Source organism: Oryza brachyantha, chromosome 1, assembly GCF_000231095.2.
Source record: "Oryza brachyantha chromosome 1, ObraRS2, whole genome shotgun sequence".
Classification (NCBI taxonomy): Eukaryota; Viridiplantae; Streptophyta; class Magnoliopsida; order Poales; family Poaceae; genus Oryza; species Oryza brachyantha.
The window spans coordinates 21,814,290-21,834,619 of record NC_023163.2 but is presented as its reverse complement, the minus strand read 5'-3'; the positions used below and the strand labels follow the sequence as shown (position 1 = coordinate 21,834,619).

Genomic DNA, 20,330 nt, shown 5'->3' with positions numbered 1-20,330 from the left:
AAATTTTAAGCATAAATAGAAGTAAAAAGATAGGTCCAGACACAACAGCACTTGCAGCGTTCTCTCTGCTTGGAAATTAGTTACTGCAACGTTTTCACTTTTTCAGTAGAAAACCGTGCAGCCGGCTATCCTTTTCTGAATGACTGGATGACTGGATACCAGGATCATCGCCATGAGCACAAATCAGCCAGGTCGGCAGGTCGCTTTACGAGTACACAGCTCTTGGCTGGTAGAGGTTGGATGGTCACCACGTACTCTTTGCAAATCAAGCCAACAATCCGGGAGCCAGTACTAGCTTGCAAGGCCACAAACGCTTCTGGAAATCGGATGATTAGTGCGCATTATTCTGGCTCGCACGCTGTGTCATGTCACTTCTTAAAACAACCCGCTAAAATCTCGGATGGAACATGGAAGACTAAAAGGATACTGCAGCAGAGTTATTAGGACCACCAGACTGACTCAGCCGCAGACGTGTCATGCGAATTTGCGCTCAGAATTTCCAAGTAAGGTCGTTAATTTCACAAAATGTTAGTGCCACGCAAAATAAGTCGCCATTTCACGAAGGGACAATTGCCTTTTATCCCTATTTTAAACTCCAATTATGATTTTTTCCTCCAATTATAATTTTGCCATTGTTTGTCCTCATTCTCTTAACGGTGTTCAAATTCATGTCAATTTGTCCGTAACCTATTTTTTAATTGAATACGCAGAAATTCATGTCAAAGTAGAGGGAAAATTCATGCCAAAGTATTTTTAGTCAAAACTGAGGGAAAATCACATATCCTCAAAAAGGGGGTACATCTGCAATGTCATGTATGTTTTTAACACCGTTAGGAAGATTGAACGGAATAGGGGCAAACACATATTTAAATTAAAAAAGACAAAATTATAAAGGTAAAAAAGTAAAATTACAATTACAATTACAATTAAAGTCACTTTTGTACGTGATGACAAGAGGACAAGGCTGGTAGCTTTCATGCACAGGTAGGCGGTAGCAGCTGAAGAGACGCTGTCATTCCGGACTGTCCCTTGTTCATCGAACAATCCCAAACTGTCGGGTTGCAGTAATTAAAATTCGAGTAAACTTCATAAACCTAACATACTTTTACTAAATTGTCATAAAACTACGTAGTTAAGATTGTGTATTATAAATCTACAGATTTATATAAAAACACCAAATAATATTTAAAAACTACATATTCAAGGTCTATTCTATCACAAACGAAGCAATCTGCATCAAAGAATTAAAGTTCCAGAGTTTTACTATTGTTTTTATTGTTTTCTTAAGTTAAAAGTTATAGTTTTGTGATAAATAATGTTAAATCTATAATTTTGGGATGCAATACATTAAATATGTACTTTTGTGAAAAAGTTGATGTCAAATCTTTTGTAATAAACCCCTTAAATCTATAATGTTATAATAGTTTGTTCTATAGCTAATGAAATTTACTCTTCAAATTCAGTCTTAAAATTCGGAGCAAACACCATGTTGGCACGAAGCACAATAGATGCCAGGATTTTGACACGATGACAATATCACCATAAACACCAGGGTAGAAGTGAGCAGAATAAATGGATGCCATCTTTTGAATTTTTAGTGGAAAAAGCGAAATTAATATTTAAACAATTGTAAATAAAACTTATATAGTGGTTTTAGTAATCTAAAAGAAAAGGCTGAGAAATAAACTACAATAAAAAGACCTAAAATAAATTTAAAGTTTAAAATTTAAACTTTAGCTTATAAACATAAACAAAAAGATGGGGTGAATGAGTTTAACCCACACGTCTCATTATTTTCTTTTTAATAGCGAGCAGTCTGACATGCTGCGAACTATCGCGGAGCAAGACTACACAAAGGAACATCTCAATAGTTTCAACATTACTCCTTTCAAGGTGACCGAACCATAGAAGGGGGGCAAACCGGACGACAAACGAAAAAAATAAGTATGAAACAGAAAGAAGACAAAATTTCTTTACTGACGACTCAACTCAACTCTTATGCTACAAGAACAGAACCTAGATGATAATAGACAAGGGTGTAAATTTCAGAGTTCTATGGGACTCAAAAATATTAACCACAACCAAGGGGATGTAACTTTGCACAGCAAGGTGTAGAAACATGGGCCAGAGAGAAACATCAGCTCGATGTTATCCAAAATCCTTCGACTCCATTCATATGAGCATTCAACCAGGCTAGTTACAATTAACCATCAGTTTTGAACAACTTCGCATCTACTGTCTTCTTGGCTTCCAAGTTCCAACCTGGTATGTGGGAGAAAACAAGAGAACTTTTAAGTGCAACATAGAAGATTAGAACTTAGAAGTACATGTTCTTCTTAGTAATAAATGACTGCGGTGAAACCATAAAGCAAATATTTCAATTAATTTGCATAAACACAAATACTCCAATTTGTAGTTTCTCAAACAAAGCAGAGAAATCGGTAGTTTCTCAAACAAAGCAGAGAAATCATCTTAGTCCAAGATATACTCCAATTTGGTCATTTTTCTATACAATTATTAATTTATTATCTAAGTCCATGTTGACATAACACAAATTTGAAAATTTAGGTATCCACAAAAGTTCAAGCACCTCATACTTTCTTGTGGCAGATAACACAACATTGCTGATTGTGAAATGGTACGGTAAGCTAGGCAATGTTTACACCAAGTCTAAAGAAGCATCTGCCAATGTCTCGGTCTCATGGATGCTATGTTTGATTGCCAATTGATAATTATGCATAAAAGACTAAAAGGGACCATCTTCACTGCTTTGGAATTAAACACTTGTTAACCAAATCAACAGGAAAACAAATAAAAACATGTAAAACTTTGATCATGTTCATATGCATAGAATGAATATTCTCCTCTAAAATGTAAAAGTGGGGCGTCATTTTCCATGTGCATAACATATATACAACAGATAGGTCAAATGAATCATCAATTTCTACAGTGTTACTATTGTGCAATGTTTCAGTGCTATACCATAATGTACAGCCTCCCTTTCCAGAGTTGTGTATCAGTATTGCAACAAACGCTATACATGAAATGATTCGATAACTATTCAGAGTAACTAGTTTCTTAAGCAACTAACAGATTCTCAGCAACCAAAGTGACTAACATATAGTATGAAACACTAAAATTTATGTCCCCATGGCATATCAAAAGTGATTGTAATCATACAGCTATATTATTCAATAACCTTTTACTGACACTGAGCATTTGATTTGAAAATGCAGTTTCTGGTTTTGAGCTCAGTACCCTCTTGGTAAGGAAAAGGAGAACAGTAAAATGATTTGCAGAAGCATTTACGGGAACAAATGTATGAACAATCAAATTAGTAAAAAAGTCACTGAAAGATTCATATAACATGCAGCTTTGGGAGATTAGTTGAAGATTGTCTAACTGTATCCTCTAATATGGTCCAATAAATCTTATACAACCTTAAGTCATCAGTCATTAACATTCTTCAGTTACTGTCTATAGGCACATCAGAAGTCTGATCTGGACAGTTTTTCAGGAAAAAAAAAAGGAAAAGACGAAGGTGTCCTGACATCATCGCTGACTAGCTAAAAACTATGTTAGCCATTTGAAAAACAAGCAGCAAAGCACAGTGAAGAGTAAAGTGATGCAATTAGCAGACACGTAGAATAAAATTGCTGTGACTAGCATTAGTCAGGAATATTTCTAGTCAGAAACAATAAGCATAAACGCTCCAACAAAAGAATTCAGGCTATGCTTATATCTGACAAATACTGAAATAGACCTAAAGCATAAGCAAAGGAGGACAGAAAATTGAATATTTTAAGCTTCCCCAGTGACATCTGACTGTAGTGGTAATGATCCATTGATCCCACATGTTAAGCTACGTACAAGAAAATAAATGATATTTTCTTTCCACAAAGCATCATCATTAAAAAAAACATGAGACAGTGATGCACACCTTAATCTATCTTTCTGAACCAGACAGTACATCACACAGCCCGCAGCAATTCCACCATGTAGTTCGCTGCCCTGCAGAAGCCATAGCTACTGCAGGTCCCCGTGCTACCTGCAACCAAAAGGGACAAATAATCAACCAAATGAGACCTCTCGATATCAAAATATGGGGAATTATGGCATAGCACGCAAATGCAAACAGTAATACCTCTGTAGTATCAGCTGCACCCAGAGACCGTGACACCACCACATCCTTGGCGACCACACCACCACTCTTCGTCTCCGGCTCCTGCACCACAGGCAGCGCAGCCGTCTCCATGACCACCACATCATCATGCTTCACCTCTGGTACCTGCGGCACGGATGCCGCAGCAGCCTCCACAACCAGCACCTCCTCGACCTTCGGCTCCGGTTCATGCACCGGATGCACCTTGGCCACCAACTCCTCGCGCTTCACCTCCGGTTCCTGCACCACCACAAGCGCGTCCTCGTCCCCCACCGCCTTACCCTGCTGCTCCTGCACACCAGCGGATTCAGGCGGCAGGGCGTCCACCATGACTTCCTCCCCGACCTCGACCACCTCGACTGGCACCTCCGACGTGGCGGCCTTCCTCTCCTCCTCGTCCGCCTCGGACGCCGCGGCCCTCGGCGTCACCATCTCCTCGGAGCTCTCCATGGAGTCCTCGCTCACATCCACTGCGACCACCACCCACCCACACACACCGGCGTCTCAGAAACGCGCGCACGCATCCATCGTAATATAGCGCAAGAAATGAAGCGAGAAAAAAGGGGGAAAGGCGAACAGCTCGTAAAGAGGCGGTGGCAACGTGGGGGAGGAGGAGGGGGTGGCCGGAGCGCCAGCGAAGGTCACGGGAATGCCACCCTCGCCGCAAGAGGGGCGGGGAAAAAGGCGATTCCTCTCCACGCTGGTGCCGAAAGCGGCGTGCCGGGACAGATCTACCCGGGAGGCTTAAAGGGGGACGGGGAGGGGAAGGGTAGATGCCATCCATACCAGGAGGAACGTTCGGTCGGACTGGCAGATGGTTGCCGTCGCTGGCGCCGTCGCGGCGGCTGGAATTATTGCTGCCGTTTTCGACGGTGTTGTTGTTGCTGCCGCCATCATCGGAGCCGGCGTGGTGGTCCCCCTGCTGCTTCTTCTTGAGCTTGGCACGCTTCTTGGCGCCCTTCGGCATGGCGGGACACGACGGTGCGGCGCGGGCGGCGGGAGGGAGCGAGCGGCCGAGAGGGAAGGGAGAGGGGAGCGGAATGGAGAAAAGAGACGGATTTGATTCGACGAGGGAGGGAGGGAGGGGGATCGCTCCGTTTTTTTTTAGGTTTTACCTGGATGGCGTATCAAGGTGGAACCAGATTGTTTTTCTTTTTCAGAAGAAAAAAATTTAACAGAACTAAAGGCAGTAAATCGTTTTTCTTTACTTTGATATGCTCTTTTGTGTTTCTGTTTTTTTTTTTTTACTTCTTGGGTAAGGACACGAGGAATGGTCGTTAACAACGGGATCTTAATATTGCCACTACTTAAGAATATTCGCTAACATGAAAGAACAAGAGATCAACACCGTGCTATGTCTGACAACGGCTCAACAATCGTCCTTATCTTTTGACTTTTGGCTTTTGCTGATGCTTATAAGCTAAGATTTAAAATTTTAAACTTAAATTTAAAGTTGATTTTAGAGTTTTTTTATTGTAGTTTATTTTTCAGTTTTGGTTTTTAAATCGGTATGAACACATACGTAAAACTTTTATTCATAAATTATTTTTCGTTTGCAAATATACCCTATGACAAATATAAAACATCTTCACAACCATAGCCACTTACCATGTTGCTGATGTTTATGTTTATAACTTAAAATTTAAATATTAAAACTTACATGAAGAGATGATTTTGGACGTTTTCCATCGTACTTTATTTTTTGGACATTATTTTTATATCGTCAAGAACATGTATATAAAATTATTACCTATAAGTTATTTTTAATCATCAATAAGTTTTGTTCTTATATTTAATTCAGTGAAAAATAGATTTTTAAATATTGGTTTCTTTATTTTTAATTTATTCAATGTGCGATAGTATAATATTATCTTATACTCTAGTAAAAAATATTTGACGTTAGAAATAAATAAACATGACTGGAAGGAGAAGTATAGAAAAATACTGTAGCGGTGCTTTTCTTCATTATATGTGTCATATATGTGTCATAGTTCCCAAAAACTTTTTTTAAAAACATCACATCGAATCTTTAGACACCTAAATGAAGCATTAAATATACATAAACATTAAAACTAATTACACAGTTATGGGGAAAATCGTAAGACAAATCTTTTAAACATAATTAGGACGTGATTAGCCATAAGTGCTACAGTAACCAGCTAATGACGAATTAATTAGACTCAAAAGATTTGTCTCGCGGTTTCCAGGTGAAATCTGAAATTTATTTTGTAATTAGACTATGATTAATACTTTAAATATGTGTTTAAAAACTTGATGTGATGTTTTTGCAAAAAAAATTTGCAAAATAAACAAGGCCTAACTTCATATATATTGCCTCCTTTTTATGTTGTAAGATATTTTGGTTCTATGAGTCAATGTGTATTATTTATGTGTGTCAGTATTCATTAGAATCCATATAAATTTAGTGAAAAACTAAAAATCTTATAATAGGGTAAATAGGTAAAAATAAGATATTACTTATCCGTTTCTTTTTATATGTTATTTTAGAAGCTCCTTTTCTTAATAAGCTAATCAAATGTCTTAGGTGACTGTTTCGTATAAACCCTCGTTAGAAGATCATTTATAATCGGAATTGAACAAGTAGCGCGGATGGCTAGCGCAGACGTTCTACGGGTGTAAAAATGTCGAAAATGAGACGAATTTATTAGGACCTTTGTTTTTGTCCCTTGAGAAGAACAGCACAACATATAGGGTCTAGCATCTTGACGGATTCAGTTCTTGTGCAGTTCCTGCAACTTGATCAATCACATTAGAACTGTCCAGATTTCATCCGACGGCTAAGATTACGGAAAACATTGCTGGCACATAGAAGGCACTGTACATTCAATGTCGCACATATCTACAGTATCACTCAATCTGCACCGTCCGTGGGAAAAATGAATGGATGAGGTCGCGTGGTGCAGTTACTGCGTGTGATCTCAATCCCTAACACATTTTGGTGTTTGGCAAATTGGTTTTCTTTTAATTGATGTTGTAAACAACAATGTTGTAGTTTAAAAATGTAATAGAATAAAGAGAATTATAAATTGGATAAGATATTCCATATTATCACAGTTTGATATGTAAAAACTATTATTATAATTTTTAGTTTTTACAGTAATTTAAAGATAAACGTTTTGTAACACAACACGGCAACCACGACCCCAGGCAGAGAAAGGAATGTAGGGGGGTCTTAGCATTGTGCAAAATTTGATTACTAATGTGCATATGCATTACAACATGGACCAATAGAAGAAATGGAGTGTTTTTCAATCTACTTTGGTAGGGCTCTTTTTTTGGAACCGGTTTTCTCATCTAGTGGTGCATAGTGCACTACGCGTGATATAAGGAACGTGATATAAGGAAGGTTGAGCGAACAGCGACTATATTATAAGTACTTCAAATTTGGGGTCCATGTTTCATTTCGCCAAAAAAAACACTTTAAGAAAGACCCCACCAAAGATACTTATGGATACACGTTCTTCCGGTCAAAAAAAACAAACTAGGGTAAGTTTGAACTCTAGGATTTACTTATTCTGGAACAGAGGAAATGACCACATATGCTTGAGCATCTTTCAATGAATCAACTGTTCTTTTTGTTTTAACCAAAAATGTATTTATTTTGGAACGATGACCCAGGGAAGTCATTAAAAACAGTTAAACAAATGAAATCAACATATCAATAATGGTTGGGAGAACAATAACCACCCCAGACTCGCAATCTATATTTTATACATTGTGTTCCTTTTTGAAAACTTATTTTGTAAATAAAGCCTTATAAAAAGTTAGTCTAGAAACAGACACTTTTCTCGGCAACAAGGTCCACTATCTCGACGACAATACAATGGCATCGACATGCTCAACCCTTATGGAAGACAGGTAGCCGAGCACTGACGTAGAGGGGTCGGTGCAAAGAAGCTAGCACCATAAACCTTTGTAAATATTCCTTCCATTCCAACATAATTTCATCATATACATGTGCCAATATACAAGCAAAAACACTAGAATATTTTTCACTTTATCGAATCTCAATGCGATTGTTTCCTCATTTTATCTATTTCCAATGCATATATCCCCTAATTTTATAAACTAATGAACTTATTTTAGATGAAACAATAGATTGAAAAGATTATTTTTATTTTGGGACATAGGTAGAAACTTTTTTACACATATGTCAGAAGGGTCAAAAATTTAAATGACTTGTTTTTACAAAATAAAAGGTCATTAGCTCCGAACACATTGACATCAAGGGCCTATTTGTAAATTAACTTATTTAACATTGGTCCTAAAATATTGCATTGAGAACCTATTTGTAAATAAGTTATTTATAAATAGGTCATCGATACCAAAGAGATTGGCAATTACCCTTCATGTAAGCGGTCATCGGGGGCGAGGATGTTGACATCAGCATCGTTGGTGCGGAAACCACACAAATAAGGGGTTGTTTAGATGGGGCTAAACTTTTTAGCCCCATGTCACATCGGATATTTGGACACTTATTTGAAGTATTAAACATAGACTAATAAAAAAACTAATTTCATAAATGAGAGCTAATCCACAAGACGAATTTTTTGAGTCTAATTAATCCATAATTAGCAAATGTTTACTGTAACATCACATAGGCTAATCATGAATTAATTAGGCTCATTAGATTCGTCTCACGAATTAGTCCAAGATTATGGATGGGTTTTATTAATAGTCTTCATTTACTATTTATAACAAGTGTCCAAATATCCTATGTGACTAGGGGCTAAAGTTTAGCCCCTATAAACAAACACTCCCTAATACCGGTGCCGAGGAAAATGGACTACGAGAAAAATGATCCATTCCTAAAATAAGTTCTTTTTAAAGAATCTATCTAGGAAATAAGTTTTTTAAAGGGGTAAAGTGTAAAAAGCACTGGTCTTGCAATGCTACACATGAATTAGGATCACCTTTGAAGTTTGAATTGAAAGAATGCAACCAGCATTTAAACAAAGAAACAGAAAAAAAATAAAATCGTGCATAAAAACACTTTCTGATGAGCATGCTATCTGTGGCTTGGCTAGCATTTCGTCCGGTAGCGTATGAACATTTTGAATTTTGCGGGGATGCAGAGTGGACACTGGACACCAGGTTACCACCACCATGCCTGCATGTGGCACACTGGCACCTCAACCAGACCCGCTGTTTTTTTTTATTTCACAGGATTGACTTTTACTCCTAAGTTTTAACTTGTGGCCAGCTGCTGGACCTTTGCCTTGCTCACTCTGTTCGCAAAATTTATGACCAATGCAGTAGTGTAGTAGTTTCTTCGCTAAGCTATATGGAGTCGGTATGGTACGTTTGGTTTGTTTTGAGTGGGAGCTGCATTGCAGCAGGTGTGGATTTGTCTACCATTTCACAAAAGAAAAAGGTGAAAAGAACATGCTAAAAAGTAAAAACAAATGGTGAACTACTTCAAATTTATCTTGAAAACATTTGTGTCAACATAATGGTTGTTCCCTTGTTACCCCTCTCCCCAATTGGGACGTTATGTAATAACTTGGGTGTATTTGGAAAAGCCAAATGATATATTTATAAATAAAAAATAATTTTTAAATAAAATTTTTACATATATTCTTTACCGGTCTAAAAGTTAATGTTAAAAAATAAATTTCACTGAAAAATCTTAATATTAATTATAAGGTTTTGATTAAAAGTTTAAATTTTAGTTTATAAGTGAAAAGATGAGGTTGTTAGTTGACAACCGAATGACCGGCGCCTGTAACACTTCAACTTAACGATGAGGCAATACAGTTATTTTGTGCAGAAGATCCGAGGCCTTGATGCGGGCTGTTTCAAAGAGAGCCACACAATCCCCTGGTGTTTTGTTATACTCGGCAGATGGATGGCTCTGATAATACACACGTCCCGTTCGACGTGGCCCACGCCTGAGACTTCTCACGCATGTGTCATACATGGGTAAAACATGCTAAAAACATGAAAAGGTGAAAAGAACATGTTAAAAACATATGGTGAACTTCAACTCCTACTACAACTTTATTTTGAAAACATTTGTGCAACATGATGGTTGCCCCCACCAACTGGGACGTTAGCTAACGCCTTCGGAGTGATTGGAAAATTCAAACAGTATGTCTAAAAAAAAATTATTCGCGACTAAAACTTTTATATTGTTCTTAGTGATCTAAATGTCAAGAGGTTAAAAAAGTTAGATAAAAAATCTCAAAAATTACCTCTAAATTTAAGATTAAAATTTTAAATTCTGGTTTATGAACAAAAGAAGAGGGAATGTTACGGTACATTTTCCTAGACAACCGAATGACTGACGCCGGTAAAACTTCAACTTAAGGCTCGTTTAGTTGGGGAAAATTTTTAGGAGAGAAATCAAATCGACACGTATTGTTATATATTTAAAGCATTAAACGTAGTCTAATTATAAAACAAATTTTAGATTCTATCTGAAAACCGCGAGACAAACCTTTTGAGTCTAATTAGTCTGTCATTGGCAAATGTTAGTCACTATAGCACTTATAGCTAATCATGTACTAATTAGGCTCAAAAGATAAGTCTCACGATTTCCCCCATAACTATGTAATTAGTTTTAATATTCATATATATTTAATACTTTATTTAGATGTATAAAGATTCGATGCGATGTGTTTGAAAAAAGTTTTTGGAAACTAAACAGGTCTTAACGAGGCAGTAGAGTTATTCTGTACAGAAGATCCGGGGGACTTGATGCGGGCTGTTTCAAAGAGAGCTACACGAAAAATGCCCTGGTGTTTTGTTACTCGGCAGATGGATGGCTCTGATAATACAAACGTCCCGTTCCATGTGGCCCACGCCTGAGACTTCTCAGGGATGTGTCATCCATGAGTAAACTGGATCCAAAGACTAATCTATCAGCTCGCAGTAGCATGAATGTGCCCATCTTGGCAGGATTGGGTATTCAATCGAACGAAGAGATCAGACATGGAGCACCACTCTACTAGTCTACTGTTATCATTGTCTTCTTTCCCTTTGGGGATCACTGCTGTTTCGTTCAAATTTGTTTTGTCTGTCAAATTTGGATCCAGTTCAACTTGTTAGTCTCATCCAAACGAAAAAAACAACAACTTGCCGATCAAAAGACCTGATTATTTGAATCTGGCATTATTTTATAGTATGTTATCATGATCTGAGTACAAGATTCCGTTCATATATCTCTGTTAAAAAACTGATTCTGTTCAGCCCCAGCTCACGATCTGGTGTATAGCATGTTATACTATAGTATTCATTTAGTACTAAGGCGTGTTTGTTTCCACCCAACTTTAATTTTTAAGTCATTGTTACATTAAATATTTGAATATTATGAGAAGTATTAAATATAGACTATTAATAAAACTCACCCATACTCTGGACTATTTCGCAAGACGAATCTATTGAGCCAAATTAGCCCATAATTAGTGAATGTGATGCTACAGTAAATATTTGCTAATTATGGCTTAGCTAGGCTTAAAAAATTGTCTAATAAAATAGCCTTTATTTATGCTATTAGTTTTATTATCGGTCTATATTTAATACTTCTAATTAACGTCTAAATATCCGATGTGATAAGGACAAAAAAAAGTCACTGAATCTAGAAACCTAAATTTGGTCCCATTACCATTTACGTCAGTACGCATTCGGTCGTATGAATTTCCGAAACAAATAGTATTACGATTTTCAGTACGAATTAGGCCCTGTTTAGATCTTTCAAAATGACAAAAGTTTTGTCATTTTGGAACACTTTTTGGCAAAATGGATCTAAATACTAGGCTAAAAAAATGACAACTTTGCATTTGGTATTTGACATTTGACAGTCTAGAGTAGCAAATTTCACTAAAAAGTGTATAGGGATGCGGACCACCTCTCACTTTTAAAGAAAAAATGGTAACTATTATATGTCTCTAAATACCAACTTAAAAAATGCAATGTTCCAAGAAAAGGAGAAGAAGGTTCAAGGTGTTCTTGAAGTTCGAAACGGATAGGCAAAGTGGAGTAGCGTGCAACTTCTGCTCATCCGTCTAGTTCCATGTTGCACGCACGTATCATCACAGAGAATGGATCAGATCGGACCTACAATAAACAATAATAACGAAAATGACATAAATGAATTTCTAGCAACGGAAGGTAGCAAAAGTCAAACATTCCATTGCCATTGTTAAATATATGCCCTTTTGCCCTTCTCTTATCATCAAATGTAATTAGCTATTATTTCTGACGAGATCACTTTATCCTAAAGCAAGAAATAAAGCAGCCTAGCATAAGCATCTCAGGGCCATGATCAAGGCAAAGTAGTCATAGTACTATAGCCTGCATAGATTGACACACACTTCGAGAAGCAAGGTACAGTATGCAGCGGAGAAACGAGAAGAGAGACCTGCGGTTTATCAATTAGCCAAAATGATATATTTATAATAGAAATAATTTATAAATAATTTTTATATATGTGTTAGCGATCTAAAAGCAAAAGACTGGAAAATAAATTACGATAAAAACCTTTAAGTTCAACTCTAAATTTAAGATAGAAAATTCAAATTTTGGTTTATAAACATAAGCAAAAGTGAAAAAGTTATTGAGTCGTTCTCTTGTGATGATAGTGTTCCTTTTCCTTGTCTTTGCTTTTTAAATGATGATATCTCTATTGTTGTATTTTCTTCATTGAGAAATACTAATAGTATTTTCATTATTGGTGCACAAGATGCATTTCCTCATCTATAAGCCAGTTAACTTTTAGCTCACCACTATCTGTAAAATGCTACTACCTCTGTTTTATAACGTAAGATGTTTGACTTTTTGGTTGCAATGTTTGATTCGTCTTATTCAAAAATTTAGTATAAATATAAAAAATGACAAGTCATGCTTAAAGTTCTTTTGATAATAAAGTAAGTCACAAGCAAAATAAATGATATTTCGATAATTTTTTTAAATAAGACAAATAATCAAGCTTTACAAGAAAAAATCAAACATCTTATATTATAAAACGGAGGGAGCAGTATTAGTTAGGGTGTGTTTGGATGGAGGGTTTTAGGTGGATAGGACATGTCAACCCATTTTTTATAGGTGTTTGGTTAGTGCGCGGGAGTGGGATGGGGCTGCCCGGTGGGGAATATTCCCCCCAGATACCGGATGAATGAATCCAGCCGATTTGGCCGGATTTGGGCGCCCGGGAGTCGGGCGAGCGAGTGGGCGACGACGAATGGAGCAACGGCAAGCGCCGGCTCCCGGGCAAGCGAGTGGATCGGGCGACGATGACGTGCGGCGGCGACGGCGGACAGAGCGCCGGTGCGAACGACGAGCGCGTCGAGGACGGTGATGCTGATGCATGCTCGGCGACAACGACGATGACATGCTGTGGCCGGAAGGAGGGAGCAGCGTTGAGCAATGGCGTGGGCGACGAGCGCGGTGGCGACGGCGATGCCGATGCGTGTTCGGCGACGATGATGACGTGACGGCGAGGGGAGGTGAGAGGCGGCGGCGGCAGCGGTGAGCCCCCGGCGGTCATATCCAGCCGCTTTTTTCTTTTTTTCCTTTTTCTTTTTTCTATGTGTATTTGTAATGGAGATAGTAGTGTAATAAATTATTGAAAATTTTATGAATTGTATTGTGTATTAATAAAATTTGATGGGGGTTATACCATACCTACAAATTCATCATACTCCCTCCAACCAAACAAATAATTGGATCACCAAATCCATCTTCATCTCTACAACCAAATAAAAGACTGGATTGCCATATTCGCTCAACCAAACAAAAAATCGGATCGTCATATTTAACAAAATATAGACCATCATATCCCATCCGGTCTTGATCGGAAATCAAACACACTCTAAATGTCTTACTCTAAATGTCTTAGGTTGGTTGGTTGGGTTGCATTTAAAATTACGTAGAACCTTTTCTTTTGTTGAGAAGTACAGATTGAGACATGAGATCTATATCCTTCAAGTCTTCAATGCATGAGTAGGTGTTGGCGACTTGGCCTACATGCATGATGTCTGGCGTTATGAGATCCTTGATTGCTCAGAATGTGGCAAGGGCGCAAGGCTCTACTATCAGTTTCACAAATTAAGGCGTTCAGATTCTCTCTAAAAGAAAAACATTGCCAACTGCTAGTCTGCTGGCCTTTCTTATGAAAAAGGGCATATTTTCAAAAAAAAATGATGAATGAATAAATTTTTTATGTATGTGTTCTTATTAATCTAAAAATGAATACTAGGAATAAGCTACGATAAATAAACCCTAAAATCAACTCTAAATTTAAGACTGAATTCAAATTTCATCTTCTAAAATTATAAACAGAAACAAATAGATGAGGGTACAATACTACTATGAACAAGTTTAATAATAAAAATAAATATGACCTCTAACTTCATCACATCATTAAGTCATTAACTACTTATTTTATTTATTTACTTACGATCAACCCCTCGTCTTTACTTTCCTTTTCTTAAGTTTATGTTTTTTTTTTGAGAACTTCTTAAGTTTATGTTGAGAACTTGAGAATATCCCTTATATATGGGTGGCTCCTCGTTTTCTCATTTCCTTTATGAATCATTTATTTCTGAAGCTACTGATTAGGGCTTATTGTACCTGCTCTAGTATTATTTGTTGTTTGACTCACACTTTAGTATTCCATAAATGTACTTAAGAATATTCAGATTATCTGTATAGAAACTTTGCTTTTATATATTTTTTAAAATTTTAAATATATGGTACGATTATAAATTTATTTACTATAGACTTACATGAGGTTGTAAAAACATTGTGTTTTATTACACGTTATGTATTGACCTTGAAGGTTCGTATCAATAAATAAGGTAAAACATAGGAGAATCTGAAATATATTCTTATTACATGGAGTCAAACTTATTATAATGATGGACAATTAACTTAATCAGAGATATATAAATTTGTTAAGTGATAACTGTACTACGATTAGATCAGATCTGTCTAGAATAATGTATGATTATATATATCATTGTCTTTATATCTTATTCTCTCCGTTCCACGTTATAAGACGTTCTGGTTTTACGTAGATTCATTTATGTGCTAATGAAACTAGACATATATACAAATATATACATTGATAAGAAAAATGAATCTAACCAAACCCAGAAAGTCTTATAATGTAAAATGGAGAGAGTAGTAATATGAAATAATAAAACATGATGGACATAGTCCTATCCCAAGAATGAATAATCCAAGTTACAGGCTCTACAGCTGTTTAAACATAATTTCGTCCATAAAATTCTTTTGGTTGAACTCGCCTAGTTAGTTGGGCCTAGCCCATCTAAACATGGGAATTCATTACTTAGGTATTGGGCTGGATAAACCATTGTGTCTCTGTGAGATACCCGTTCAGAATTCAGATTGGATTTAAAATAGGTAACCATCACCATCCAAGAGTACAGCATGAATTAACGCATCCAAATAATCAATAAATCACACGGGAATTCAAGTAGTTACACGAATTACTAGCAGCACTAGTCACACACTGGCACATAAAACACACACGTATTCGTACAAAGCACAAATTGCTCCTCTGGATCCCCGTCGAACTTAACCCATAAACCGGCAGGTGAAATCAAATTTCCAGCCAAATTAAGTCGTTCCGCCCTGATCACCTTCACACGCTCATATATATAATCAGAAAGATAAGACCTTCGTCTACCTCCCGCCGTGTATGGCGAGAAGGTAGAACAGCTGCGTCGCCGAGAGAATGATGGTGAAGGACTCCATAGTTTTCTGCAAAAAAATCAAGACCAGAGCAGCATGCACACAGTTAATAGCGTGTTAGTCACAGAGTCACAGTCCTAGCTAGTTTGGTGTTGTTCTCGATCTTACCAATCTGGCATTCCTGCCGTGCAGGTCGATCTCCTTGACGGCCAACCTGAAATGTAACGAAATGAGTCAGGGAAAATGGTTTCGAAGCCATGGTTGGTTGCAGGTTTGCAGGTTGAGTTAATTATTACCCCATGGCGAGCAGGGTGAGCGTCCAGGCGATGAACCCGGAGGACGCCGCCGCCGGCAAGCTCTCGTGGCTCCACGCGCGGACGTGGTAGAACCCAGCGATCGCCGCCGCGGCGCCGACGACTCCGGCGATCACCGCGAAGATGACGAAGAACCCTGTCGCGGCGTTCCCCATCGGGAAGTAGATCGGCGAGAAGTTTGCCGGCAGCGCCAGCCCGGCACCTGCACACATATATACGTCACACACGCTAGCTCAAGCAATCCTTAAGCAGAAGAAAACGTACACTACTTACTAAAATGCACCTAATTAGCTCGGTGTGCCCATAACAACACACGATCGACACGGCGAAATGTGAGTAGAGTTGGTGATTGATTAATTTACCGATGAAGAAGCCGGTGTTGATGGCGTGGTTGATGGCCCAGCCGCCGACCGCCGCCACGATGACGTACATGCAGAAGTTGAGCACCAGGAGAAGGCCGGCCACCGGCTTCAGCCCCGCGTTCGCCATTGGGGTATATCACCACGCACCGAGCTTGCAAAAACTCTACAGTAGTACGTAGTAGTACTGTTTCTACTGGATTCAGGAGGCACACCAATTCGGGTATTAGCATCCGGGCCTTATATATACACACGCGATCAATGGAGAACGGCAGATAATACTAACTATGTTACTGACGGGACATAGCTGGCTTTGTTCCTTGCTTCGATGGGGCTGCATGGACAGCCGAATTACGTTAAGATTTGGTGACAAACGTGATGCTTAAGGCATGAAAGAAAGAAGAAAACGTCGCCAGCAGGGGGGGCCTGGGGTTTGGTTTCAGACCGTCTAAGAGTTTTCAGAGATTCTGTTCGTCTGGAGGTTAAGATGGCGGCTAGCTGGAAAAGTACCGCCATTTCTTTCGCGTAGAGACATGCGTGCATCCTTTTAGTTTCAGCTCAGTTCAACTCAGTTCCTAATAACAAACAAGAGCTTTATTCCTTGACAGCCGGAGGACTCTGCTTTGCCCAACGAACCGCGGGCGAATGTCTGCGAGGTGTTGGATTGCCTGATGCTGCGTCGAGGACACGTATGGTAGATGCCAAAACGTAAACAAATATTCAGATAAGGATATGCATAACCCAGGATGAAAGGCATCGTTTCTTCTGCCGATAGTATTGAAACGGGAGCAAAAGAACAACTGCTGGTTAATGCAACCTTTGTTTAGCCAGTAGTATGATTAGTATCTCATAAAGCCCAGGAGATGCTTCTTTTGGCCCCATTATGCCGAGAGACCGATAATGGTACGAGTTCTAAAGATCGAATGGAGGGAGGCCGGCAGCTATTTGTCAGCTGACCTTTTGCTCCTTTGCAGCTAAACCAAGCCAACTTTGCAGCTGTACAAGCGTTCGATTCTTTTTTTCAGAAATACGCAATAAATTTACTCATCATTATATTAAGAAGTAAAGTTTAAGGAAAACAAACTGCCAAAAAAAAAAACAAAAGAACAAGGAGGAAATTGAGCAAAATAGGTTTACTCTCGTAACGGAATGACTGAATGAGGCGACTGGAGACTCCCTATGCTACAGCCACAACTGAGGAACCGCCGCTCTGGCTAACCGCCACACCGTTGCTTCCTCGGCCATCGCATTTGCAAGGTCCGCCCAACTCTGCTGGTTTTGATTGGACACATGGTTGTTGCGCTCATTCCTCAATCCACATCGACGAAAGCATCGAGAGTGACACCGGTGCCATAGAGAATATTGTTATTTTACCATCGTTAAAACGTGGTTTCACTACGATAACATTCTATTTTTGTTGCTATAATACCATAATCAAACTAGTACAACAAGTTGAAGTATCATTTTTATTTATTTAACACAAGAGAAAATGTTTTACTCTTTATTACCTGGTGAGTTTACCAAATTAGTAATAAGGTAATTCAATGGATCAACTGGTGTGGACAATTAGAGAAATATTTTTTAAAACAACAAAATAATGAAGCACATAATAACAAATAAGGTGGCGAGTCAAGTCATATATTTATTACAAACTAAAATACATATAAAAAATAAAACAAAATTATATGCACCAATACAACACTTGATCATAATTCGAAGGACTTCAGTAATATTTAAGAACTTAATCAAAGCACCCGGAATTATAAAGTTTATGTTAGGGTTTCGTGTTTTCACCATACTTAAATTTGCATGATGAATCAAGTCCTTTTTTTTAAGTCAGTTGGCTAGGGCGACAAATGTCATTTCACCATAAAAATAGTGCCGGATTGATTTTCTTTGAGAAAAAAATGAGGCTAATCCCTACTTTCTATAAAGTTAATATCATTCTCTTCTCTCATGAAGCCACATCACCTCAATTGCTTTTAGCCCTTAGGATGATACATCAAGGGTGTAAATTAAGCCACATCATCTCAATTGTTTTTAACCTTAGGATGATACATGAAGAACGTGAATTGCATCTATTCACATCATCTCAATTGTTTTTAGCCTTTGGATGATTCATCAAGAGTGTAAATTGTATCTCTTCCTTCAAAAAGACACACCATACAACCCACCAACCATTTATAACATATGGATATTTGATACAGACACAAAAATATATAAACACATGAAAAAATTGTATACTAGGTATTTTTTTTTAGAATTCATATCTACTATATTATCATACAGTTCTTCCATAGCAACGTGCGGGGTATCCATCTAGTGGCATTTAAGTGTGTTGCCAGTTTAAGAAATAATATTGTAGTGAAGCCGAAACTACAAGTGACATGGTAGCAAACCCAATTTTTTAGAACAGTATAATAGCATTTTTCTCGGTGTTGCTGACCCTTCTTTGCTCTTTGGGTATTTCTTTCGGTTGTCACGGAGTCAAGAAATTAGATATTATGCCACTGTCAAAAGATAGTTTTGCCAATAAAATACCACTCCGCATAATGTCACCATTAAACTGCACAAGACATTTACAGATCAGCGATTATTGAAATTGCAAATGCACTAGAAATAGAACTTTTTATGTGGAGCGCGAGGTGAACTGCGTCGAGCTTCCCCGTTACCAAATGAAGGAGCCCGGTTGGTTGGAGAGGCTGCTGTCCGTTTGAATCAGATCTAAAGGTAGTCCATATATAAATTTTTTCACATTTAAAGTTCTATACATTATAAAATTTTCATGTATCTCGGACCCACATCGCCGGTAAAAAATATAAAAGAAAATATATCTCCGTCTACGTAAAAATAGGGGAAAAAAACATGGAGTGACGACCTGTTCGTGCAGAGGTGTCCAGCGTGAATGTGCACGGGCCAGACCTTTCGGTAGTTGAGGGGCACAAAACGGACCATTTCCAAGATTACACCAACGGGCAATGGCCCGTGCCCGCTACTCCCCAGTCTCCAATATCGTATGCCTTCACGAGAGGCCCACCAATCCATCCAGGCTTGCGCCGTTTAGGGCGGCCCATAAGCCGCAGCACCCAAAGGGAACAACAAACCAAGTGGGCCTCGTCCCCACCCTGCGCACCGCCGAAAACAGAGGGCCGCAGCCGCGGGATGTTGGCTTCCAGCCTTCCACGTTCCACCGACCGCGGTCCCCACGAATTAAGCGGACGGGCGGCCGCGCGCGCGCGCCGCGGGGGTCCCATCCCATCCCATGATCGAGTAGGCAGCGCCGCGTGCTGCCACAAGCTCGTCGGCGCGGCCGGCCACAAAAACGAATTTGGGTGGCCGCCGGATGCATGGGTGATGGGTCGCGGAGGCATATGCGAAAAGCTCGTCTTCGTGAATCGTGATGCGATCGGCTAAGGTTCCGCCGGCGGCGGCGCCGGCGTCACCCCGCACGGAAATCGGTCTGGTACTCTGAAGGGCGGGCTGATGGTTCCACAAGTCCAGATGCAGGGTTCTGTTCTGCTGTTGGCTTATTGCCCGTTGGTTGCTCTCAATTTGTTTTCAGAATCTTTTCTTTCAGGGCGTCCTCAGCGTGGTGAACCGACAATTTTTTAGAGCTCCTCATCATCCAAACCGGCGCCGCCAGTGCCAGCAGCAAATAGATCAGGCATTCGCAGAAAACTGAAGCTGGTTACCACTTAAAACTGCGTCGTCGCATATATCCGCGGTTTTGAGTGAGTATCCTCATCATCTATCCTCCTTTTACATCCGCATGGCACGATGGGATCTTACCTCGGCGCCTATGCGGATATGCTGCCG

The 20,330-nt window shown here is 38.9% G+C and overlaps 2 protein-coding genes across 2 annotated transcripts; both read right to left on the bottom strand.

Moving 5' to 3' along the window:
• Positions 1 to 1,764: 1,764 nt before the first annotated feature.
• On the bottom strand, positions 1,765 to 5,239 carry LOC102722438. The gene is made up of 4 exons (XM_006644507.3): positions 4,949 to 5,239; positions 4,145 to 4,632; positions 3,941 to 4,048; positions 1,765 to 2,262 (listed from the first exon to the last, which is right to left on the bottom strand). Exons 1-3 carry the CDS (start codon positions 5,127 to 5,129, stop codon positions 3,947 to 3,949), a joined length of 771 nt encoding a protein of 256 aa, XP_006644570.1. The 5' UTR covers positions 5,130 to 5,239; the 3' UTR covers positions 1,765 to 2,262; positions 3,941 to 3,946.
• A 10,261-nt stretch (positions 5,240 to 15,500) lies between these two features.
• On the bottom strand, positions 15,501 to 16,724 carry LOC102722160 (membrane protein PM19L). The gene is made up of 4 exons (XM_006644506.2): positions 16,518 to 16,724; positions 16,138 to 16,357; positions 16,010 to 16,055; positions 15,501 to 15,910 (listed from the first exon to the last, which is right to left on the bottom strand). Exons 1-4 carry the CDS (start codon positions 16,642 to 16,644, stop codon positions 15,833 to 15,835), a joined length of 471 nt encoding a protein of 156 aa, XP_006644569.1. The 5' UTR covers positions 16,645 to 16,724; the 3' UTR covers positions 15,501 to 15,832.
• Between the last annotated feature and the right edge of the window lie 3,606 nt (positions 16,725 to 20,330).